At 39.6% G+C, this 26,815-nt stretch overlaps 1 protein-coding gene across 1 annotated transcript in view; it reads left to right on the forward strand.

Moving 5' to 3' along the window:
- The first annotated feature begins 11,464 nt into the window (after nt 1–11,464).
- The window catches only part of ZNF236 (zinc finger protein 236), an 88,550-nt gene continuing 73,199 nt past the window's right edge, over nt 11,465–26,815 (forward strand). Inside the window, exons 1-3 of the mRNA XM_081996443.1 lie at nt 11,465–11,607; nt 23,543–23,685; nt 24,985–25,149. Coding sequence (XP_081852569.1) covers nt 11,547–11,607; nt 23,543–23,685; nt 24,985–25,149 — 369 coding nt within the window. The 5' untranslated portion in view covers nt 11,465–11,546. The remainder of the gene's footprint in view (nt 11,608–23,542; nt 23,686–24,984; nt 25,150–26,815) is intronic.

The raw sequence follows: 26,815 nt of genomic DNA on the forward strand, positions 1-26,815 counted from the left end.
CTCAGTCCTATGGGGATAGAAAATAGATGAACAATTTGTTTCTTTTCCTTACTTAAATGAGGAAGAATTTTAAAGTAAAGATTTGTTATGATGCTGACTGATGTATTTTTGAGCCTGGTATATTCTTCAGATACTGATAAAGATTACAGAAAAAAATTAATTCAAATAGCTGTCCTTCTGATGTCAATTGGAAATTATTATAGATTTGTTTAGTTTCGAGTCCCAGAAGGTCATCCAAAAACTTCATGTGGAGTTGGACTTTGAAATATATTAAAAGATATGTGTTTATAATTTGCATTTCAACAAAATAGTTAAAAGAGAGAAAAAAACATACAACAGCTGAAAAATTGCAAATATAAACAAGTATTGAAATAACTGTATTTGGTTAAAAAAAATTATCCAGTCCAGTATTTTGCATTCAGTTGTGGTCATATGTCTTGCAATATCTCTGTGCATGGAACTGCTGGGCAGCATTCACCAAGTCTTTGGATGCCATCAGGGACCAAGAGGTGCTATCAAGAAATCTTCTGCTTACTACCTTAGTATCTCTATTTCCTTATTTTTATGTTTTTTACCCTCTGACTTTTCCTTCAATAATCTTGATTATGATTATGATTTGTTGACCCTAATGATAATTTAGTTTCTTTCTGGTTCCTTTTTCTGTAGCTTGCCCCTCATCATTGCAAACATCTCCTTTCAGCCTAAACAGTTGTAGCTTAGGTCATTTTTCATATGGAAGTTATTCTATATCTCTGATCATCCTTGTTGACCTTGACTAAATCTTCTGCAGTCCCTTGTATTTTTTTGAGGTGGTAGGGAAGGACAAGGCCAGAACTGCATAACATACAGATATGGTGAAACCACAGATTTACATAATGGCAGAGTGACATTTTCTCTTTTGTTCTTCATTTTTCTCCTAATGGCTCCTAACATTTGATTTACTCTTTTGATCGCTACTGAGCACTGAGTGATGTTTCTGTGTGACTATCTATCATAACTCCCAACTCTCACTCCATTCAGCTCAGAGCTCATGTAAGTGAAATTAGGATTTCTTCCCCTTATGTACATCACCGTACATTTATCTACACTGAATTTTGGCTGTCATTTTATTGCTCAGTCACTAAGTTTTACTACCCTAGATAAATTAATATCATCAAACTCGATTACTTCACCACTAACGTTCTTTTTAAAGTCATTTATGAGCATGCTGAACAGCAAAGGCCCTAGCATAGATCTAATGTAACCTCATCTGTCACCACCTTCCACTGCGAAAACTGACCATTTATTCCTGTCTTCTAACCATTTAACCGTACAAGGATCTTAGCTCTCATGACATGGTGCTAAGTTTCCCTAAAAGCCTCTAATAACACACTTCTCAAAAGCCTTTTGGAAAAAACAAGTAAGCTATGTCAACCACATCACAGTTATCCACATAACTGTTGATATGACTTCAGAAAGGCCAACATGTCTTTTCTCAAAAAGATAATTTTATCAAGATATTCAGTAACTCTGTTCCTGCTAGCTAATCTGCATGGTAGCTGTGGTTTAAGAGGTGACACTTTAAAGCTGTGTAGCTTCCCATGACTCTTCTCAAAACTCTGCTGAAAATTGCCTTCAGATTTTCAGCTGTGCTTGGTCCTTGGATGCCAAGGCAGCTTTGTGCAAGAAGTTACAACTGCCATGTTTGGGGAGCCATTCAACTATTTTAGACTTGAATTCCTTTTCAACTGTCTCATGAACACTACCTTGTCGTGGTGATGTGCTGCTCTTCGTGTGCTCTCTTTGCTCCATGTGTCGTCTTCTGCAGTCACTTCGTCTCCATCTAGGTCCTCTAAGGAGTCTCTCACAAAGAAGACTTCAGATCAGAACCTGCCCTGTTTCTTGTACAGCAAGCGCTGATGCAAACAATTCATTTAGCTCCTCTGCAATGGCCTAACCGTCCCAAGTGCTCTCTTTATACCATGATTATCATTCTGGCCCTTCAAACTCTGGCTTACTTCCTGCCTTTTATATATTTGAAGAAAGATCCATTATTACTTGTGAATCCTTCTGCTAGATGCTCTTCAAAATTCTTCTTGTTTTGTCTCCTTGTGCTTTTACATGCTATCTGCCAGACTTTATGATCCTTTCTATGTTTTTAATATGGACGTCTGCTTTTTGAAGAGTGTCTCCTTACTTTCCTGATGCTTTTCATGTGCTCCTTAGCTACGTGGGTTTTCTTTTGCCTTTTCCCACACTTTTCTTCACAAGCAGCATTTATTGGCCCCATGCTTCCAACGTGGTGGTGACCTAAATAAATTCCAGGTGAACTAAGAGGATTTAATTCTCTTAGCTGACCTTTTTTTAACAAGGTCCTTCTTTTACACAGTTCCCCTTTTCGAGAGAGCCCAACTGCAGTTGTTCCCAGAAAATTACCGAAGCCGAGCGTGCTACGGCAGCCGCTGGAGAACAACTCTTCAGCTGTGTGGCTCTAAGGCAGCCCCCGGGTGCTGCTCTGAACCAGCTCATGGGCTGCAGATCCTCCTGGGCCCTCCGTAACCAGCCACCCATCAGCTACTGATGGTGATCCCTGCGTTACTGTCTGATGTAGTATTTGCCTGATCGCTGTAGGTAACTGAGGAGGGTCCTGATTATTCCATTTCCTGCTTTGGCTGCTTCTGCGATGGTCTTCGGATACTGAAACCACTATTACCATCTTTGCTGAGCAGTTACATAAAGCCAATGATAATTTTTTTTTTTATTTAGGCTTCAAATTTCATTCCGTGTGGATTCATGAGGTTGCTTGATGAAGTGGGGAGTGTCTTCATTAGATTCTAATTTTTAAAAAACATGTAACATTACACGACCACCAAGAGGACCTACTTCATCTTTCACTCTCAACACCAAATTCTTGGTTTGGTGTTACAATCTGCTGTGGATTATCTTTCTTCTGTCAAGCTTCTGATAGGTGTACTATGCCCCTTCTTTCACTTAGGGCTAGACTTGCTTCCCCTCATCCTGGATCTTAGATTTCAAGCACTTGTTTCTGCCACGTTTTCTTTAACTGTCAGTCTATTTGATGTTTTTCTCCCTCTGACCCATGTGGGTCAGCCCCACATGTAGCTGAACGCCCATAGCATTACCTGTACCACAAGTTCCATTTCAAACCACATGTTCTTCTGCACCTACTGGCTTTCTCACCACTTCTTTGTTTACAAGCTCACTCATGATACTCCTGATTTTAAGTGCCAGAAGCCCAGTTCCCTTATGAACCCTCTCATATGGTCTTGCTGTATCAAGGCAATGTTCCCAATTCCCGATAGATCTGGCTCCCTGATTTTTGCAGCTTTTAATACCTGGCTGAGGAGATGGCGTTTGTGTTTGGCACCACTATTACTGTGCTTGCCAAAAGCGTAACAATAAACGTCCTTTAAAATGGGGTCAGTCCCATGATCTATTTCAAGTATGGTGTACCCCCCACCCTGGGGCAATCACGCCAGCACAACCAAGGGTGACAAGCTGTAAAGAGAGGAAAAATCAGTCAGAGAGTGGTAGGGAAGGACTCTGTATACAGTAATGTTCCTTCACATGAATTAACACTACAAAACCACAAAACAATCATCAATTGCATTGTATTGTTTGCTAGCACAAAATTATACTAGACTATGAACATGAACATGCAGATACTTATATTGCCCTAGAAAACATCAGGCTTAAGTTTAAAAGAGAAATACTGTTACCACATTTTTCTAATAAATGCAACATATTTCTATTGTTCAAGGAAGTATAATTGCTTACTTTCTTACTCTCACCTTCCCTGCAAGCGCATACTCACTTCTTTTTGTGCTTTCTCACTGAGGGCTCATTTATACTAATAAATACCTGTGTTTGTGATACAGCATGAAAGACTCCCATCAACAAGTAGGAAAAATATATGCTTGTGAAATTATAAAAATCCCTTAGCTACCTATCTAAATAAAGTATGGATTAGCACTGGTTACAGCAGCTAAGATCTCCCCCCTTCCTGAGTGAAGCCAGAAAACTTTATTTTTGCTTCTTCAGGATCAGATTATTTAGCCTAAATTCCTATTTTGGGGTAACTCCTATGCATAGTCTAGCTCTAAAGTCTGTAAGTTTGTTTCCATCAAAAATTTTTGGGGCAAAACAATTCCTGTGCACTTGAGTTGTCAAGCTTCTACGCTCTGTGCAGCATCCAGATGCCAGGGCTCAGCAGTGTGTCCAAATACAAGTGAACAGAATGTATTTGGACAAACACAAGTACTGTGTCCAAATATAAAGATGTAGAGGTGTTTTTTTTTTCCTGTAAAAAACATCCTTCACATGAAAAGATGGATTTTCCAAACATAGTCTTCATAGTGGGGGGAAAAAAAAAGTGAAGTGTCATTTCTATGAACAGAAAGCCTCATTGCAGAAACTGCTTTGCAGGAGAGGTCTTTATATGTGGAGGACAGAATGAAGTCCTGTACTCTTTCTTTCAACATTTGAAACATGCATGTGTCAGAAACAAGTTTACTCTTGCATACATGTGAAATCATGAATCCATTGTAGGCACAAAGATAATATGTTTAGTAACTGGGCATTCTTTACAACAAAATGGACATAGGAATGCATTTGAAAAGGTGTATCTTGGTCATTACTTGTAAAGACTACTACATATTCCAACAAGATCTGAATATACCAAGAGAAGTTCATGCTTTTAGAGGCCTTCTAGGATTTTACATTCTCTCAAGAACTCATGAAAGGTTTTATTTTTTAAAAAAATCAACTGTGGTCAAGAATCTGGGGAAGCAACAGATCAGTATATTCTGAATCATATAAGATAGCTGAATTCTGCAACTGTCAGTTTAAAATCCTCATAAATTAGAAATAGGAATGAAGCTGCAGGAGATTGAATGAAAATACGCAAAAGCTCCATGTTAACATTATGAAGAGATATAGACAAGAGTAATATGGACAGCAACCCGCCAACAGAGCAGTCTCGGAGATAATTTGGCATGTAACATAGGAAAAGAACAGAAACACAGCAAAAAGCCTGCCCAAGAACCCACCCCCAACACTAAAAACCATGGAAAAGCAATACGGAGCAGAGAAGCCAAGCAAATCACAAGATCACATAAAATTGCTCATGGTGTACTATGAAGAAAAAGAAGATGATGGAAGGACCTTCTGCCTGCGGTCATATACTTGTAGCAGAAGAAATTACCATGCCAAAACTTGTAGACAAGGGAAAAGGAAAAAGGAGAGGGAAGAGGAAAGGAGGAAGGAGAAAGGAGGGAGGAGGGAAGGGGAAGGGAAGAAAAAAGGCAACATAAACCAGAAAACATAAACCTCAGCCTATCATAAGACATCAAGACGAGGCAGCATACAAACAGGAAATTAAACGCCAAGTACACAGTAAGGCATCACTGAACCTAGTAGATTATGAAGACTTCTGTATTATTACTTGAGAGTAGAGAGCAAAATTGCAACCACAGAAAGACAGATTAAAATTATACAATGCACGACCATAAAACCACAAGGATCATGTAATTACCCCTCAAAAAAGGACGCACAAAGAAAACATACAGAGAAAGCTTAGAGGCTGCAACTACAGGTAGTACAGACAACACAGAAACCGATGTCACTAAAAGAAATCACAAAACTTATTACAGCAAATTTCTGACAACTGATTTAAAACAGATTCGAAAGCAAACCGAAACCAACACCCCATACTGTCTAGAGCAGATAATACCCTATGGTATCCCTGCAGCAAAACTGCTGAAAGATTATCAGGTTGTATGTGAATGACTGGAACATCTTCCAGGCATGTTACACCCACAAACAGAAAATATAGTTCAGTCAGCAGAGTAGCTGCACCACAGGGCATCCATTACGTAAAGAGAAGAAAAATGGGAGCACCAAATGCAATAGAAAAGACACTAGTCATAGAGCCTCAGACTGATCAATGTGATGGTAATAATGGCGCATTTAGGAAAGCTGCACAAGAACATTGTGATATCTGTGTTCAGTTTTAAACATGGAATGAGCCTTAAAACTCCAGGGTAGGACCCAGCATAGATAATATGGTTTTGCAGGGATTCATAGCTGTCCAATTAGAACTGCAACACCAATAAAAAATGTAATTTTTATCTTTTAGACGATCGGTTTGAGTCAGTGCCCAGCTGACAGCAAGTGAAAGTCACACATCTTAAGTTCAGTGGTGTATATTAAAAGAAGCCGCTAGACTTAGTATTGTTCTTACTGGATTAGTGGGCCTGGTCTCAAAATACACTAAGATTTCACCTCTAACACAGCTGTACTATCGCAGTATACTACAGTACAACAGTATACCACCTCACTATTCTAATTCTTTCAAAATACTGAACTGTACATGCAGCCTTATGGCTGACAATGAGAATTTTAGGGATATTATTAAAATGGCTAACAGTAGTTCAATTACTCTTTTCAATCACCATTGAACGTTTTTTGTAATGAGTGTAAACATTAGATTTTTATAGAATATTGATTTTTAATCAAAACAGTGGTTTCCACTGGAATAGCACTTTTAGAAGCAAGCTAGTGGACAGAGCTGGAAACCCAAGTCCTTCAGCCACACCAAATCAAATCACGGAAGACTGGAAGGCACCCTTTCTTTGACAAATGAACAAACCAACCCAGCAAAGCAGAAGACATTTCTCTGTCCTTGGAGACTTATATGTTAACACTGGAAAACTACCTCTTCAGTGAAATCCTTCTTACCAAATGTGTACTGCAGTGCTTACAGCGTGTAATTTCAACAATTACATCCGTACTAAACATACACCAGGTCTATTCTAGCTTCTGCTATTATAGTAATATGAGAGAAGACTGCTGCTTTTATTGACATTTCCACATTACTGCAGGATCTAGTTCGGGTTATGCCCTAGAAGCATAAAGTTGCTCTTCCTGGTGCAGGTTCTTCCATCTTGGCAACAGGCGTAAGTCAGTCCTAAGTGCATTTACAGTTTTGTGCCTACACCGGGCAAACGCGCTGGTACAGCTATCGAAACACCCTGCTATGGAGGCCTGGCTATACTGTGTACATAGGGTATTGTGACGGCCTTTATTTCTCTCGCCTCTGGCTGAACACAGAAATACTTTTGTCTATCAGTATGTCCATCTCTAAAATCATGCTGGGAAAATGGCAATGTTTTTTTCTTACAATGCCATTGCCTAAAGTCAAACCATGATATAAAAATACAGTCATTAGAAGTGCATTTGTTTCTAGTTCGCAAGCATTCAGACATGCAAAAGCTAAAACATGAGAATTCCAAAGGTGTAACACTTATTTAAATATCATGATTTTAACCAAATTGTAGAGGGATTTGCCAACCTGGAGCACTATACACCTACAGCTTTAACTCAGGGAAAGTACTGTGTTGCCCCAGCTTGGAAAACATGGACAGAGAGCTGTTAGGTGACCCAGTTCCTTAAAATGAAAATTATTGAGCACAGTCTAGTCACTTTTTTTGAAGCATAAATGAAAAGGATAAATTTGAAGTTTTATTGGAGAGAGTAATGGACTCACCCTGACTTAAAACATGCTAGAGACAAAATTTCAATCACTAGTTTCACTGGTGAGTGCAGCAAATAATCTTATGTGCCCTCTTAAAAAAAAAATGAACTTTAGTCGAAACAGTTCCACTGTGGCAAATCCATAAGCAACTGAAAATAGTATCTTAGAACAGTAAGGGTCTGACAATTATAAGAATAAATAGCGCTCTACTTAGTAAGTAGCTTTATTGAGGTGGTTCACTGGATTTCATCACTTTGCCTTAAAATTTAGCAGCATACCTAGAACTACTACTTGGTAGTAAAACCTAGAATTCAATTCGTCCTGTGGCCTTGTGTTAACTTTGCTCTCCCCATAGCTATACCCTTCATCTGTAGATAGAAACCAAGCATAACTTTCCACGTTGCGTATTTTAAGGGCTGACGCTATAGCTGCTTTTCTTCCTAGAAATTAGTGATACCAGAAAAAATTCATGAAAGAAAGAGTTAAAGGCCAACGACCTAGCACTCTCTGTATTACATTACAGATTCCATCTGGGGAACAGACCCACAATTCCTTTGCATGGACAGCAGAGCATGCATAGTGGTCTGCTAGCCTCTCACCCAAGAAGGCGGCACTGGGTTTCAATGCTAGGGCACACCCCAAAACTGTTAAAGTTTCCTGTGAAATATCTCTAGACCAATGCCAGAGACCTTAGAGAAAGACTGTAATAGGTTATTTTATTAGTTACAAAATACAACAACAAATATTTTGAAATATCAGCATTTCTGCAGATGTTGTCAATAGATTCACTAACGAGTAGAGCAACAGTTTTATTTATGCATGCAGTGCCTTTTTTCTGGGAGTTGCAAAGTGCAGGTGAAAAATATTACGTCAATCACATAGAGAAAGAAGGGGAATTACACAGAGATTAAATAGATTGAAAATGGCTGTAAAGTTAAAGACAGTATTTTAAGCACATGATTTACCACTGCATTTCCTTATTAATAAGAAGTTCTTTTCACATGCTCTTCAACACCTATTCCATATACTCTTCATAAACTGTTACTTGCCTCCTAGTACCACAGGTTCCTTGAGGATCTGAAGTAAAATCTGATGTCTTTCCTACTTTTAAGCAGAGTTAGTTTTGCACAGAATGAGACAGTGATGCAGAAGTGCTAGAAGACCGATAGGCAACAACAAACATACCACATAAATTTGGAACACTTGATGCACAGAGTTTTGCAATACGAAATGAACCATGGTTGTATATACTGCTGCTGAACACCGAAAGACATGCAGGGAACAATAATATTGAAAGCTAAAATAGACATTAGACTTGAAAAATGAGGTACAATTTTCATTACTATCAGTAGACAGAAGCTGCCTGCACATGCAACCCCACTTACATCCCTGTGAAGTGTACATCAGTTCTTTTCAAAACCGAAACAAAACTCATGATTAAAAGTTCTTAATCCTAATGCAGAAGACCTCAACAAAAAAATACAGATATTCCTGGTAACAAAGCTAGAACAAAATTAGGAGTAGTAGTTAAAATAATGAGATTGTGCAAAGTTTTTTGAGATACCGATTCAGTTGGTGTTCTTTGAGTCCCATCCCTAGGGTCTCACTGAGATCTTGTGAACAACTGTCACCTTGTCTCATGTAGTTGTAGGCTTTAGTTCACTGCTGAAACGACCGGCAACCTTAGTTTTCAGCACATAACTAGCCTATAACCACCAGAGGCCACTGCTGTTCTTTGCCTTTTCCCTGCCCGCAGCTAGAGTCAGCTGCAGGAGCCCCAGCCAAGGGTCACTGTAGCCTTAGTTCTCCTTTCCGTATTTATCAGTGCTGCACTTCTGCAGACAAAATTAAATACAGTATACTTTTTACTGGAAGGTAGAAGAAGAAAAAGATCTCTAAATATTGTTTACCCAACCTTAGCCTTCAGGAAGAAATGAAACCTCACATTCCAAAACCCTGATTTCATTCTTTGATATGATTAAATTTGGTAGCTAAAGGCAAGTTTTCAGATGTAATTTAATTAGGTATCTGAAAGGCATTTAGCTTAGAACTGATTAAAAAAACAGCTCCATACATTTGCAACAGAACAAGATACATGAATTAACAAAGTGTTAATTAACATTCAACGATGAGAAAACTATTAAGTAAGGTTTTGTTACTATAGTTTGCAGCTAACAGTACCCACCCAGCCCTTCAGTATCTGAAGTACCTGCTTAATACTATTTGCAGAGACTACAGAAAGTGACATCAAAGTAACAAATGTAATAAAAGAGGACTAGGTCATGAAGCTTGCTTAACTAAGCCTACATCCTATTAAATGTGTTTTAATACAGGCTACTGAAACACTATATGGTTTGAAATAAAGAAATCGGCCAGGTGCTGGCCATATGGGATGGGGGGAGGAAAAATCAGGTACCCTGGAAAGCCATGAGAAGAACATTAGCATTCTCAGCAACCAGGTTCAGTGAGAAGTGGGTTTTGGATTACTCTTTGGGTGAAAGACCGAGTAGCAAAAAAAAAAAAAAAAAAAGGTAATTTTACCACTGTAGGCAGTATTCTCATAGCAGTTCCCTTTATACAGAAATATACCCTTTTTAACAGGGTATTTAAAAATTAAAAGGTGCAGAAAGAAAACATTAACTCGGAAAAAGCTTCAGAAAAAGCTTCAGAACCTTAACTAGGTCAAACTATTGAGATAATGAAAAAAGTTGCTCGTGACCCACAAAGAGAAAGTGTTTTATATTAAAAGTTTATTTAGCAAGAAAGAGGTGCAATAAAAATCTCATTTTAAAAGCTGAAGTCCTTCATTCAAAGACAAAAGAATTCAAAGATGAAATACAGCACTGTCTTTGGAAGCAATGAAAGCCATGAAGTGCTGGAACAAGCTATGGATGAAAACATCTCCATCTTTACTGATAACTTTCCAGAGGGCACACTTCCTCCGGACACAAATTACAGGTGACAGAATTAAATATTATGACTCACGATACCCCAAAACTGGTATTAAATGATTCAGCGAGCTTTTATGACCTCCCCACCTCCCAAGATCTCCTCACGCAGTACGTGATCCAGGCAGCAGAGCTCAGGCCACAGACCGACCAGAATTTCAGCAGTAAACCCCGCCAGCTATGACAGGAACGTGTGCTGGAAGCAAAGGCCTTTCTGGGGCCGAGGTGAGCCCCACGTCCGCCGTGCTCACGTTATGCACCTCTCAGGCCAAAACCGGACTTCACGGGGAGCGTAAGAGAGGAAAACAGGGAACGACCGCCCCCCAGGGAACGGCGCCGCAGCTTTGGCCGAGCCCGGCCTCAGGCCTCCCCACCCGTTTCTATGCTCTGAATGGGAAACTACAGCCCTTCCGCTGGAGCGATCCGCACACAGACCCGCCGAGCCTGCTCCCACGACCCGGAGGCCCCGGCCGCCTCAGGCACGACCCCGCTCACGGCGCTGCCCAGTGGCTCCCACCAACCCCAACACGCAACGCCGCTCGCGCGCCGGCGCATGCGCCTCCGTATCCGGATGTACCAACCCCCTCCACCTTAGGCGAGTAGGCACAATGAAGGCCCCCCCCCTCCGCTTCCCGGCTGACGCATGCGCAACCGAGCGTCCCTGCCACCGCCCCTCCGCGACCTGTTTCACGCCGCCGTGTACCTTCCCCAGCACCCCCGCCCGCCTTGGCGAGGCGCGCTCACTGCGCCTGCGCCGCTCGGCCTTGTCGTGAGTTCGCCTCTTCCCCGCTCGCCCTTCTTCCCCCCCCCCCCCGCCTCCCACGTTGGTCCCGTCTGCGCCTGCGCCGCCCGCCTCCCTTCCCCCGGCGCGCTCCCACAGCGCCGAGCCCCCGGCGGCCCGTGTATAGGGCCGGGTTCGCTCTCTCGTCCCCGCCCCCTCGTCCCTCCTTCACCAACCGCCGCTTCCTCCGCCGTTGCCAAGTGTGTGTGTGTGTGTGCGCGCGCTGGGAGGAGGGGGGGTGGGGGCTGGAGGGGGGGTGGGGGGAGGGAGGGAGGGGGCAGCCATGCCGAGGGGGCGGCCTCCCAAACCCAGCAGGGAGACTGGCAAGGCCGGCGCCGAGTCAGGTAAACAGCGCGGCCGGGCGAGCGCGATACGCGCCCGGGGGTGGCAGCGCGGGCGTCGCGAGAAGGCGAAAAGCCTCCGCGGGCTCCGCATATAGTCCCCGGATATGGGGGAGGAAGGCCGGGTCTATTGTGCGAGTGTATAGGCGAAAGGGCGGAGGGGGGGGAGCCTGGCCCGGCCCGGCCCTGCGGAATGATACCGAGCGGGCAGCTCCCGCCGCCCCACACGGCGCGGCGGTTGGGGAGCTGGTGTGGGCTGGCGGGCCCCGCAGCCTGTCCGCAGCCTCTCGCCTCCCGCTCGGGGAGCGGCGGCTGTAACAGACCCTCGCCCACGGAGGTTGCGGGGGGAACTGGTCGTGGCGCGGCCGTTGCCTCCGCTTGCCGCCTCGTCGTGGGGCGGCGGCGGCGAGGCTGCCGCTGGGCGGAGAAGGGGTTCTCGGCCCAGGCCAGCGGCCTTGCCTTCCCCTGCCTCCCGGCGCGCCTCCGGCCGTGGTGTGGGTGCTGCCACCGCAGCTGCCGGCGCTGGGCTGGCTGGAGCTGGTGAGGGCCGGAGGGAGAGTCCGGGCAGGTTTGCGGCGGGCCGTACGGGAAGGCTCCCAACTCCTTCCGCCGTTCTTCCCCTTCCCCTCGCACTGTTTCCCCCCCCCCCCCCCGGGCCAAATTAATGAGAGCTCCGAAATAAAGGCTGATAAACGAGTGAAAATAACATTTAACACTTCCATCCTTCTGATTACAAGGAGGAGAGCCTTTCTTTTTTTTTGGCTTTCGAAAACACTCTTGTAGTCGTTTTCTTTGTATGTGTATAAAAAAGAACTGGTTTTCTTTCCCGAACATGTATTAGTCTGTTTCACACTTTAAATTTTTGCGTGTCTTTTAGTGTCATTGATGACTAGATAATACTTAAGGGAAGGATTGGTTTGATGGGCTTGGGTTTTTTGACAGCAATTTGTAGCTAGTGAGTTTTATGGCCCTTTTGTGTAGTTCACTCCTGAAGATGTTACTAGGGCTCTATGAGTAGTATCTCAATAAAGCCCTTGAACTGAAAAAATACTGTGTTTCAGATAGACCTGAAACCCTTTTCAATTATTTCTCTTTCAGCATAAGCATGTAGCAGTAGATTGATTTTTTTTTTTTTTTTTTTTTTAGGTAGAATGGGGAAAGATTTCACAAGACATTTGAATTCCATGGTTATATCAGTAATGAGAAGTCAACTAATTAATATTTTAAGTGTATATTTAGAATCTCTGGTTTTCTGAATGCTTGCAGATGAGCTCTGGCTCTCCAACAGGAATGTGTAGGCAAGCCTTCTGTGGCATACTTTTTGTAGAATTGAAATGTGCTGGCAGGCAAAAAAAAAATAATGCTGTACTGTTACATGAGTGTTGGGAAGTTGAGTAAAATGTTTTCTCCAGCATGGAAAGCCAAATGTGCCGCAGGTTCCTACCAGAAGTTTGTGGGGTGTTTTTTTTTTTTTTTTTTTTTTTGGTTGTTGGAGCTGTTGATCTCTGCTTTTTATAGAGAGGGACCCAAAGAGCTTTGGCTGTCACCAGTTTTGGAAGCTCACGTTTCTTTTTTTAACTAAAATGTCCACCTAATTCTGTAGAAGTTTTTGCAAGGGTACACCTGTATTGTATGGGAGTAAGCTCCTGTACTAATGGCATGGTGTATGAATGAGAAAAAGATCAAGACTGAGACAAGCTGCCCAGAAAAAGTGCCTAGTCGCTGTATCCCTTTTGCTTGTAATTGGACCTTCATCTTAGACCCTTCCTATGGTAAGAGGTATGGCTAACAGGACTTACTGTGAGTTCAACCATATTTTGAGTTTTTCATGTATTTAATTTTTGAAAAAGAATTGTTCTCAATTTATTACATTGTTTCATATAGGCGGTTTGATTGCAGACAGCAGTTTAGAATTACAGGGTGTAGGGCTACCACAGGGATCCAGAGACTTAGGCGGTCTGCAATTGCAAGGACTCTGCCCTGTATGGGCAAATATTGTGGGTTCTGGAGTCTGGTCCTTGAGATTTCATCAGTTTGGGAAAACAGCAAAGTCAGTGTTGGCAAGTGTCACCTTTTATTCCTACGCTTATGTGTGGCTAAGAGCAGGTCATGAATGAAGCAGCTCTGGCAGAGCAGAGGAATCTGGTGAGTTTATGTTCGCAGGACATTTGGCTGTTTATCCTGTTCCAATACAGGCTGACAGACTTTGAAAACTGATTGTGAATTCCATAGGCTTCACTTTTAGTGGGAGGAATTCTATTTAGAAAACAGCTGTTTACAAAAATAAATTTCACATCTTTTCCATAGGAAATTGTACATTTTGTTCCTTTTTAGTGTGGCTCTCAGAATTCCTGCAGCCCTCATACACTAACTTCTTTCACAGAAGAGAAGTGTTGCTTTCTGTAGTTGTATAGTCTGTATGTTAATGGTAATACAGCTTTGTTTGGAAGAAAATAAGGGTGAATCACTCAGTAATGTTTTGGTGTGCAGCTTCCTTAAACTTCTTTAACCACTGTGCATGTCAAATACTAGAACATGTTCTTTGTTCTAGGAAAACTAAATGTTAGATAAAAAACTGAACTCTAGGCAAAAATAGTCAAAACAGTATCTTGACCTCAATGGCTTCTATTTTAAGAGAACTTTTTTGCGTTGGTAGTGTTTTCCCAAAACTGTCTTTCGATTATCTCACTCCTTTTTTTGGGGGGGGGAACTGTTCAAATTGATCTCCCTGATGGGCACAAATGGAAACACAGGAGGTTCTGTCTGAGCATAAGTGAACACTTTTTTACTGTGAGTGTGACTGAGCACTAGCATTGGTTACACAAGGAAGTTGTGGAGTCTCCTTCTGTAGACATATGCAGCAGCCATCTATACGCAATCCTGGGCAACTGACTGTAGTGGCCCAGCTTGAGCAGAGGGGTTGGACAAGATGACCTCCAGCGGTCCCTTCCGACCTTAACTATTCTGTGATTCTCCTTTGAGGTGCATGAAGTATATGGTATGATTCTCAAGAAGCTTAAAAGACCTAATCTTCTGTGATTTGGGGTTTTGCTGCTCCTTGAGTCTTGCTGTGGCTGCTTAGCAGTGGTTGTATAGAAAATCCTTTTACAGACATGCGAGAGGTCCTTGGCTCTTGCCTTTCTGAAAATTTCAGGATGAGACCTTGAATATATATGACACAAGAAAAATGCATTAGAAAAAATGCTACTCCATGCAGACGTTTTCAAAGAAAGAAATGGACAAGCAGCTCTTAGCACCTAATTAGTGTTAACACACTAGTAACACATTTACACAGATTCTCGTGACATAACCTCTAACCTGAGAAGGAAGTTAAAAAAGAATTATTCGTGTGTGTGGTCTCAGAGTTTCCAGTGTGGCTGCTGTGGTTCTAAGTAACCCACATTACAGCGTTTGAACCGTCAAGATTTTTAGGCTATGTGAATTTTCTGTAGTCTGTTGTGCATCGTTGCCAGCATTCGAGAACCACTGGCTCAGGGGCAGTTCTGTTCCCTTAAGAGTCTCTGTAAGACATGAGAAAGCGATTTCCACTGCTATTGTGCAGGTGAGGTAACACAAGGAAAGCACACAGGGGAACATTTATTGTCATCTTTTCCTATTGATACATGTCTTCTCGTGCCCTGTTATCAATATATTTCTCAAATTTAAGCTTGGATACCTTAGCGATACTTTCTTGGTAAAAATTCCTCAAACTGTTACCTTTAAATTTAGTTTTACTTACTGATTTTTTGCATAAAATACTCTCTCTGCTTTCTTTACAGTATTAGTGTAATGGAAGATGCCAATTTTAAATATTTTTGGAGCTTGGGAGAAGTGCCTGAAAATTGCAAAGAAAAAGCCTTGAAACACACAAGTGTTTTGGAAGGTGCAATATGATTTTTGCTTTCAGAAAAGTTTTTAAAAATGTGGTAGGACTCATATTGTAAGGATGTTATTTTGAAAAGTCTTACTTAACTTTTTAATAAGAATTTAGCAATGAACACTTGCTATTGAGCTGGAATTGAAGTGAATACCAGGCTTTTACTGTTCAGGTAGCCAATGAAAAGACAATGTTTGAAGACGTATTTGTTATAGATCCAGAATAATATTTTGGGTGCTTATGGCTAGTTTATTAGCTACGGTAGTGACTAAGAGTTTTCTGTAGGTGCTGTGAAAACTCTGGTGAAAACTTGAGACTTTATCACTGGTTCTTTCTGCTAATTTTTGAGAGTTTCCATTTTGTCCTGATAAATGTTGTTACTATAAGTTGGTAGTCACAGCTTTTGTACAGTACTGCTTGTCACTGTTTGAGTAGCAGCAACATGAAATTACCAGTTTTTTACTTTCACAGCTGTCTGGTCATTTTCAAATAGCAGAAGAGGAATTCTTTGAACAACAAAGTGAACAACAAACTGCTGAAGCAGTTTTTAAGCCTAGAGTGTATGTCACCTATTTAAACCCAAAGGCTACTTTTACACACATTTAAACTGAATTCCTTTATGAGTGCAGTTAAAACTGAGTATTTTGTACCTTCAGAGGGCATGAATTTTAACAGAATTCACATATGGAGAGTGGTCAATATTAAATACACAAAAGTAAGAAACAGAGAAGGTGATGTAGCTTTATGTCTGCCTCTGCAGAGCTGGCTGTATTTTGTTTTCTTTGTCAGTTGTCTAGCATCAGCTAGGGTGTGGATGTATTGAATTAGGGCAAAGTCAGTTCTGAGGCTTTACATACCAATTTTTGTATTATTGAACAAAAATGCGACTTGAACTCATTGGTTAATATAAATTTAGAGAAGACAAATGTACAGTATTTTAGTAGTTGTGTACTAGGATCTTATGGGGTGGCCTCTGACTGACAAGTAAAAGAATAGGTGAGTGATGTGCAGGCAAGAATGAAGAGGTTGTGGTACTGCTACTGTAATGTGGTCTAAGTCTTTTAAATATGATCGGTATAGGTAATTCCTTTTAAAACATACAGGAGGGACAACTGCTGAAACTTTTGCCTTAGAGAAGAGAATATTTAGGCTTTAATAGTGATACTTTTGTTTGGTCATCTCGGTGTTCTACAGTAACAAAATCTAAGTTTGTGCAGGAAGGGTATGTTGGCTCTTAGTGAGAAGGTAGACTTAGATTACACTGGTGTTCTTTAATTCCATGTTAGTTCCTCCCTATGCTTGAAATATGTCTATGCCTTTTTCCCAGTAATCTATACAGGTAAATAACCTGTGTTTAAGTTATGGCTGTGTGATAACTTCAGCCTTGTTCTGTCCCTTCTCCATAGCTTTCTGCCAACTGCAGATCCTCATTATGTTGTTCCCTGTTGCAATTGCGCTCATACCTTCATACCTCTGTCATTCCTATGCATTGTTTCAAAATGTAATTAAACTTTTATTTGACACCTCTCATGTCCTTTTGAGTTTTTCTGCTGTAGCTGGATTGTGTTCTCTCTCAGGGAGAGGAAAGATCATTTAGCAAATCATTCAGTTAATTCTTAAATTTCTGTTAACAATGCAGTGGCTGGGCACGGGAAAGGGTTAAGGTCTCAAGCATGACACATCCAAATCATATAAAAACTAAGAGATAAAAAATGCTAGCTTGGTATATTCATATGCAGCTTCCAAAAAAAAAAAAAAAAAAAAAAGTTGTAACTCCTGTTTTGGAATATTTGGCAATAAATATAGCAGCATTTACCTGAATGTCAGATGAAGCTATCAGAGTTGGTTAAGGAAATGCCAGTTTTCTGTTACCTGTGTAGATTAAGATTATACGGATGGTATACCTATGTAGTGGGTTCACCCTGGTAAGCAAAGTCTCTGAGCAAAGACTACCCCCAAGTTTGTATTGCTGAGCATGATGTTGTATGGCATGGAATATCCCTTTGGTTAATTTGTGTCAGCTGTCCCCTCCAATCTTTCGCCCACCCTCAGCCTACTCATTGTAGGGGCAGAGCGAGAAACAGGTGGCCTTCACGCTGTACAAGAACTATTCAGCAATAGCTAAAACATTGGTGTGTTATCAGCATTGTTTTAGTCACCTATTTAAAACGCAGCACCATATGGGCTGCTGTGAAGAAAGTTAACTCCATCCCAGCCAGACGTGGTACAAGCTATTCAGCACCTAACCAGCTATGATGGAGCTATTAATTCTGTGTTCTGTCAGGCTTCTCTGCTGCCTATAGCACATTAGTGTGGCCGTGCAACTTCTGGAGTCATCTGTGGTCCACAAAGGAGTGCAGCTGCTTTGTGTTGGCAAATGCTGAGCATTTGGCACCTGGACATCCATCCCAGTAGTGTAGTCCTGGAAGCTAAGTGTCTGAACTGGCATGACTTTAAATTCCAGATTGAGTATTGACCAAAATGTAATAAATCTACCTTTTCTTATACGAGAAAATCTTAATTAATTTTGGTCTGATACAAGGACTGAGAGTTGAGTCTTCCTGCTGAGTCTCCCCTTAGAAGTCATGAGGAATGACTGTTCACTGTTCTTCTGTAAGAAAGTGCTGAGTTAGGTTTAAACTAACCTGATTCTTGCATGATTGCAGAACTAAGCAAAATGTTTTAATTACTCATTTTCATCTGTGTTTGATGACTTCTAGCGTGGTAGGAGGAAACATCAATATTGCCATCCCTGTTTTGTTCTCTTGTCCTACCACTTTCTTTCCATGCATAAATGAGTAAATAGGTTTTGATAGAGTCAGACCCTTTTGTCCCTAAACTTGCAAGCTGCCATTTAACTTCAGTGACAAGTTTTCATCTGTGAATTCTGCAAGCTTGAGCGTTGTATTCGCAGTGTCCTTTCAGTCGGATGCAAGTAGGCTGTTAGAGATCGAAGAAGGCTGTGCTACATTTACAGCTGAATGAGTTCCATCTGTGCCTTGCAGAGAGGACTGCAGGCTGCCATGAGGCACAGTGCTGCTTACATAAGGAAGGAATGGCTGGGAGTGCTCTAATTCTGTCTTCCTCCTTCCACACTGAGCTGTCATCAGTGGCTTATAGCAGGGAGCACCTGCTTGCTGACTCAGCTCTCCAGGTCAAGATTCATGAAGGCTGTATCACAGAAATCTGTAGCTAAGTTGAACCGAGACTTGATTGCTGCTGCTCTGTGAGGGAGAATTATTTTGAAACGAACTTAAAGTTTGTAACATTAAGAGTATTTAAATAAGTCCATCTTTAAACTGGTACTTTGCAAATACGATTCTGGTATTTTGGGGCACTTTGGAAAAACTGTAAGAATACAGACAAAATGTGTGTTTGACAGTGCATAATGAGCTAAGTGTCCATGTTTAGTTTGATTGTAGTAATACTTGACTCTCTCAAGCTGTGATGGAATAGGGTTGATTTATGTTGCAACTAGACAAATATGCAAATTGCAAAAAAAACCCCAAACCCAACAGCAAATGACAACAGCTTTTGCACTGTTTCCATGCAGTTAATATTAATAAATGGCAGTGTTTGAAACTTTGCAGCTGATCAGTGAGGTTTATCATGTGTTGTAGTGTGCAATGCCGAAACAATCACTTATTTTTCAGGGGATTTGTTAACTCTGATATTCTGTTTTCTCTGTGTGTGTATTTGTGGATATCAATAAGTAGCTTCTCTCTAGTAAGAGCATGCCAGTTTTGCACGTGGTTTTGCTGACATGATATGCTGAATCAGTTAATGCCTTCTCCGACTGAAAACTCAAACTTTTAATTCTGTGTTGTTGACTTGAATGGCATTCTGTTAGTTCATTAACAGACAGCATACTTGTGTTTTCATCTGAACAGAGTATATCTGACAATAAATAGATTGCTTAATCTGTGTACGTAGTATTTATATTTTTCTGAAAACATAGGCACTGTACTAGCTATTTATGATGGGGTTGCTAATCTGATAAATGATGAATTGTGATCATCAAACACTATGTCATGTATATTAGTATTTTTGTTTTGTTTCCCTTTGGTACACAGGGAATGTTTATAGAGTTCTGTATGTTTTGTTTTGGGGTGTTGGGTTTTTTTAAATATATATTATTAACAAATTTCTCAGTGCATTTAAAAGTACAGGATCCAAACCCCACCGCCAACTTACTGAATTGGCACCATCTCTGTGATTTTGGGTATTGAAAAAAGTTGTCCTTTAAGATAGGTCAGTATTTTGCAATGTTTGGGCTGGTTTCATGATCCAACCCGATGCGTCTAAAAGCATTTTTTTCTGTGATACAAGGAAAGATGATTGCACAACTAGGTTTTATTGCTGATTTCCCTGAAATATGGTAATGTATGTTATTACTTTGACTTGCTATGATATAGCTGTAACAGTGTAAATAATGTCTTTGTATAGGTATTAATTCTTCTAACAAAAATCTGTCAAACTTATTTCGTTTTTACATTGAAATGAAGACAGACGCAAGTCTTAACTTTGAGTCTGTGACAGCTGCCTGAAAAGTTAAAATGTAGCTTGCTTGCTTGTTACTTTTTAAACTGAGAATATCTTTTCTGTTTTTCTGTTTTTTCAATTCTAAACACTACATAACAGTTCTGTCCTTGCTGTTACCCAATTGCTTGATTTCAGTAGGGATGATATTCTGAATACTCCCCTTGTTACTACTGGAAGAGTGAAATAGAAAGTCACTTCCTGCACCTTTAATAAAAGGGAGCTGTGCAACTCCCAGAATCACCCAGTATTTGGCTGGTAATAAATAGAGAACCAAATTGTATTTCAGTGAGAATATAAGTGAAAAAAGATTATCATAGTCTCATCTTTCCCCTAAGCCAGTTCAGACATAGTATTAATAAAGAAATGAATTCACACATTTTGATCTGTGTTAGATCTCAATCCTGCCCTTTGAGTCAAAGTGAAACAACTGAAATTTCAGAGTTCTTTTAAATCTGAACTGGGATGTTTTTCTGTTCATACTGGCTGTAACTACTTACAGCAGTCTTCAGCCTGATCTTGCAATAGTTGAACCTTTGAAGATTTCTGGAATCTAACCTAAATTGATTTATTGTGCCTTGTCCTTAAAGGCCTTTAGATGTGTTTCTGTAGTAAGAGTTCTCCGCCAAGCAGCCGCCTTCAAGCTGGGCTGTACAGTCCAGTTGCTGATTCTAGGGTCCAATTGCGACTCCCAAACATCTTTCTTTTGCTCTTTAGCAATACGAAAGACAGGACCAAAAAAAGCATAAGATTTGGTGTGGCAAAGAGCCACAAAAGTTTTCTTTGAAAGAGCAATGCTTAAGTTGTTACAGACATAAATAACAAATTTTCTATGTGTGCCTTCTATTTCTTGTTTCCTGGGGTCTGAGGGCTGTTAGGAAGGTGGAAAGGCTTGCAGGTAGCTCAGGGTATATAATCACCTGTGAATTAGTCTTGAGAAACTCCTTATGCTTCAGTACAGGGTGTGATGTGCTCAACTCCTCAATTGCCAAAGTTCAGGCTGTTTCTCTGTTCTTTCCTATGAAATATTTTAAGATTATGCTTTTGTTACACCTTTCTGTTTATTTAATTTATTTATTCATTTCCTTCTTTTTAAAGAAAAGCTGACATTCCTTCTTCCTGTATATCTCTGCATCGGGTGGTATGATTTCATATGCTTTTAGTTACCAAATTCTGTTGAAACATCACCAGGATATTTTATTTTTTATTAATATACAGTTAATTTAAACTCCTTTTTGAATTCCAGCAGAAAATTCATAGCCTGTAGATTAATCACTATTGCGGTTGATACAGACACAATACTTTTTAGGTCAATAATATTTCTATATATAATTTTTATTGAAGTGTGTAAATAATCTGGTAATATTATTCAGACACTAGTGAGCATGTTGCTTTTTCTGTGTTTCAAATTGTAGAAAAGTTTGCACCTTTGATTATTTCAAAGTTACACTTTCGCTACTTGAGTTGCTCAGGCATTGTTTTTGTATGTTTTATGGTGCCTTTGATCTCAAGAGTGAATGTTTAAAGATAATCATCTCTTTGGTTCATGGACAAGGTTTAAAGACCTTTCTACAGTCATGGATTGGATCATTTTTCAGTTGTCAAAATGAGAGGTCAGGCCTTCATGGGGTTGAAGAATTCTCCTTTTGCTAGGGGAAAGGAAAGCTTCTTACGTTAAGTTTTCATATAATCTAAGTATTGGAGAAGACTTTTCTTTCACCTCTCTTTTTCTTGTGATGCCAATATTTACAGGAACTGATTTTGTGCCCTTTATTCTACTTGGGTGTATTTATCACAAGGACGCTTAAAGGACAGTGTCTTGTAATTACAGCTGTGCTTTTCAGCTTTTAAAGAATTGTGACCATTTCAGGAATATAAAGGATACCTATTATTGATAGGGTTTGCATATACTATGAATTTACAATTGAGAGTTCTTCAAAGGATGCAGTAGGTTTAAGTATATACATCTTAAAGATTTGTGATGCTTAAACAAAGTATTTCTTTGTAACAGAAAGATGCATAACTAAACTTTGCAAAGCAAAAGTTAGTTGGGCAACTTAGTCCAGAAATGGGAAGTATTAGTCCCCAGGACATTGTTTTCAGTTGTGATTTCTCAGCCAAAATATCTTGTGCTGAAATGTTTCCTAGAGCGTCCTCAACTACAAGCTTTTTGAGTTTGTTTATGAGAGTTTTAGCAGGGAAAAAAGGTGGCCAGGATGGTCAGGTACTGATTCCCACCCCCTCTTGTGAATCGTGTGTTGAATGAGACAGGACTTTTAGGTAGGCGCAGTACTGTGCAGAAATGCTCTATAAAGTGTAGTCTTGGTTTCCTGTGAGGAAATGTAAACAGGATGCTCTAAACCTCTAGTTGTGTTTTTGCTTCCTATGCTTAATTCTTACATACTTGGTGAGAAGTACTGACTTTCTTAAAGCGAAACACCAGGCCTTGCATGTCTAGATAATAAAATCAACGTTCCCTTTTTTTGCATCCTGTTGCATTGTTGTTGATGTACTTTGAGTTATGGTAGTGTTTGAAACTGAACTGGATGGTGTGTTTTTTTTTTCTCTTTATTGTCCTTAATCTGCAGCACGTGTCAATTGATTTTAATTTTTGTTTTATTAATACTGCTGTGAATGATCTTATGTTAACCCCTCCTGCTAATCACTTTTCTTAAAGTTTTTGTAAAATAAGGATAACTTCCTTAGTAATACAGTACTTTCTCAAGTGTAAAATGTGTTTAACTTACTTGGATAAATATGTAACACAATAAGGAAAATATTAGAAGACTGACTTCAGCCATTTGAGCAAGAAGGTATAGAAGCTTGCAAATTGGATATCAAAAAGTTGTGTGGGAGTTCAAAACAAAAAAGATGTATGGGCTTAGTCTGGGTCTATAAAAAAATAATCTTTTTCTCCACGGAATGAATGTGTACACAGTTTGACTTGTAGTTTACTGCATGCGTCATCTATTTGAAACACTGGTGTTAGTTTTACAACTGTAAAGGTAACTAATAAAGGTTTTGCATTGCCAGAAGTAGAAGACAGAAAAGATGCCTAAATTTTTCTTAAAGAAAAAAATTGAGAGAAAGGAGCAAGGGAGGGGGAAAAAAACCTGTGTAGTCAGAACTGCTGAGCATGTTGTATTAAAAAGTTTTTTGTTTTCTTTAGAAACACGTGATGTAATATTATGCAAAGTAACCCCTGACAGTATCTTAGCATATTTGGCAGCATTTTATCTTGTTGCAAACTTGATGGGTGTTTATGAAGCACAGAAAGAATGATTATTTATCTCCTTAGTGACTGGCAGTTAGAGGGATGGATATATTCCTTTCATCCTGTGTCAATGGAAGCACTAGTGTTCATGCTTAAGATCTTCAAGATCCAGTGAAGTTAGAATCTTGTATAAGTAAAAATTTTGCAGGAGTTTGAATAGTTTCTGCTTCAAAGAATTCTGTTTTTACAGTAAATTATAAGTAAATGTAATGTGACTTCATGCAAATGTTTCGATGCTTGTTTTCTAGATGGTGTTCTGACACTGAATAGAGAGAACGGTAATTTTCCCTACCAAGTACCTAACTTCTATAAGTGTGAGATCTGTTTGCTGTCTTTTCCAAAAGAGACCCAGTTCCAGCGCCATATGAGGGATCATGAGCAAAATGACAAGGTATGAATTTTAGTAGATACAAATGTAGAAAATACAAGTGTATATTGATATTTTCATATACTGACAAGCAAAGCTAACAAGAAATCATTTTTGGTTGAGTGTGTGTGTGTTTTTGTTTTTTGTTTTTTTTCCAAATCGTATCACTAATAATTACTACTTGGGGACCTCAGAATTTTATGAAGTTTCTCTTCCATGTTTCCTTTGAGACAGGACCTTACTTTGGTACCATTTAGTTAGATTGTTGTTTCCAGTTCAGTAAGTTTTAATTTTAACCCTTTGCTTTGATTTGTAAAATATTCAGGTAGATGAGAAAATGTATGGGTTTCCTTTAATCGAATTTGCTAACTGATTCTACACATTAGCAATAAAAAGAAAATAATGCTTTTACTGATTAACTGGACCCAGCTAGTCTCTTATAGCTGTTTTCAATAATGTCAAGCAACCTAATGTGGTATGTATGTCTTAGCACATTAATGTCATCGCTATAGCTGCTTACAAATCAGATTTTGGAAAGAATGAGAAAAATACAGATATGTCCTTAAAACTGGACTGACTTTTTAAATGAAGCTTTTGCCACAGGGTTTCATCTGTAATCTGAAGCATTTCATTTCTGTTCCTTGCTTTCTATTTCACAAAGCTAAAACTACTTTACATGTGATGGAAAAATAATTTTATTACTGTTTGAGGTAGATGTAGATACAGTTTAATTTTTACAAAATGTAGTATTTTGAGATGATTGCTCATGTATACAAAGAACTACTTACAAGTCTCAACATTGTAAAGTTGGTATATAAAAGATGGAAGTTGATATTGTTAAAACCATGCTATGGCACGCTTGTGTAAAGTGAAGGTGCTCTTAAAGAAAGAAAACCGATTGTGCAGATACCAGCTGAACAGCAGCCGATCCTAGCATAAACTAAGCTCTTTGCTGGTTCAGTTATTAATTTTGCTTTAAGGAGAGTTCACGATCTGAGTTAAAGTTGGAAAATTTATTTCTGCCTCCTGCTCATTCTTCTCTTCTGCTACCTTCGTGCTCCTTAGACAGTCTCAATTTTGAGTCTCTGCTTTCTTTAGTTCCCCTGCCTTCTTTCCCCATGTGCTCTTGAAATGCTGTATTTACATTTTCAGTAGTGAGATGCAAAGGCGATTGGTATTATTGTGGATCATTATCATACGTAGGTACTTGAATTGCTCTTATTTTGAACATTTTGATTTGTATGGTTATGTGTGTCACTTAGGGTATATGTAAGTATGGCAAGATTGAATTTTTGTCTTCATTTTTGTGGTTTTAACAAACAGCCTCACCGGTGTGACCAGTGTCCGATGTCATTTAATGTTGAATTCAACTTGACACTTCATAAGTGCACTCACAATGGTGAAGATCCTACGTGTCCTGTGTGCAACAAGAAATTCTCCAGAGTAGCCAGTCTGAAAGCTCATATAATGCTACATGAGAAAGAAGAGGTAATTCATTAAACCTCATAATTTAAATTTTGAAAAGACATGTCATTAAGGGTTGTACTTAATCCCTTACCTATATGCTTTAGATGGGAGGATTGAATAACTGGTCTCATTCAGAAGAAATAAAAAACTTGGTAGGGAGTCTGTTTTAATAATAGTAGCAGAAATTAATACACTGGATATAATCAAGTGTTCCCATCCTGTCTTTACTAACTGATTAGTTATTTACAAATACTTCTATTTTGAATCAATTTCTGTGATTTCGTGTACATTGATAAGCCCATATGTAATAGTCTAGGTGACCAATTTTGATGGCAGATGTCATGGTGAGGCACTCTCACAATCTATTTCTTGCATCATGAAGCTATTCCCTTATCTAAAGCTCCCACCCCTTTTTTGAGTGGTTATTTTGCTTGAGAAGACTTCTTGTTTCTTTCCCTCTAACAATGTAATTTTCCATTTTTAAGGCATTAGCTAAATTCTTAGCAAACAATTAATGCATAGTAGTATTTTGCACACTTTATAGTCATTACTGTGTTACTGCAGTTGCCAGAGTTGATTGTACCACCCAAAACACCAAGTTTTCAATCATGCAATTACCTCTTCCTCCTGTGAAGACTTTTTTAAAATTGCACTTTGCATTGGAGAATTGGAGCCGAGTCAAGTATGCACTTTTAACGCCAGGCTTCTAATCATAAATGTAACAATTGTATGTTTCTCCATAACAACTGCAGACAGTTTACAGCAGTTTTGACCGGTAGGTTTGGGATGGTATGCCTATTTGCATTTTTCCCTAAACCAGGCAGGGATGCCATCTGTAGAGATTGTATTCCTTCTTTAATCTTGTTATCAGTTCATGTTTTATCACTTACACTACTGAGATAAAATGAGAGGACCTGAGTACAATTTTGTTGCATGTAAATGTATCTATAATGATACGTAGCTTAATGCTTATTTATTGAGGAAACTTGATTTATGAATTGCTAAACACATCAGAATAAGGAAACTGAGCATCGAGAAAGACGCCTCAGTTTGATCTTTAGTATTCATTTCTATCACTAAGTGATTTTTCATCCACCTCAGCAGCTCTGATTTTGATACTTGGTACAGATATCAGAAGAATAGGTTGTGTGATGCCAGCCAATTTAAAATTCAGTCTGCTGCTTGAAAATTAAATTTATAAAAATATGAGCACCGTTCAATTGCAAATAAATGTCTTCTTATAATGCCCTATAATTCTGTGATAAAACAGAGTTGAATGTAACAATTAATACACAGAGAATTGCAAGAATGACTTTCCCAGTAGTTATGCACAGGGCCTGTAGGAGAGATGGAAGTTGAACTTGAAGCAGAGGGTTTTGACGATGACACTAGCTGTCATTCATAATTAATTTTTCATAATGTGCGGGATAAGAAGTTAAGTTATCAGTGGAGTACATTCTCCCTCCTGATTGCTCTTCTTTCTTTTGCTGTTAGAAGGGTTGAAAGTCTGAAAACAGAGCAAAGATACATACTCACTTAGGGAACATATGTAGCAGTTGAAGAGATTGCTGCACTAAGCTGAGGGTTGGATGACTTTAGCCTTCTTTTATGCTGCATCAGCCAGCGTTATCTACAGATGAGTGCAGAAGGGCAATAACAAGAAACCAGTGCGATTATCTTCTTGAGC

The sequence above is a fragment of the Phaethon aethereus genome (assembly GCF_964289735.1).
Source record: "Phaethon aethereus genome assembly, chromosome: 2".
NCBI classification, from domain to species: domain Eukaryota; kingdom Metazoa; phylum Chordata; class Aves; order Phaethontiformes; family Phaethontidae; genus Phaethon; species Phaethon aethereus.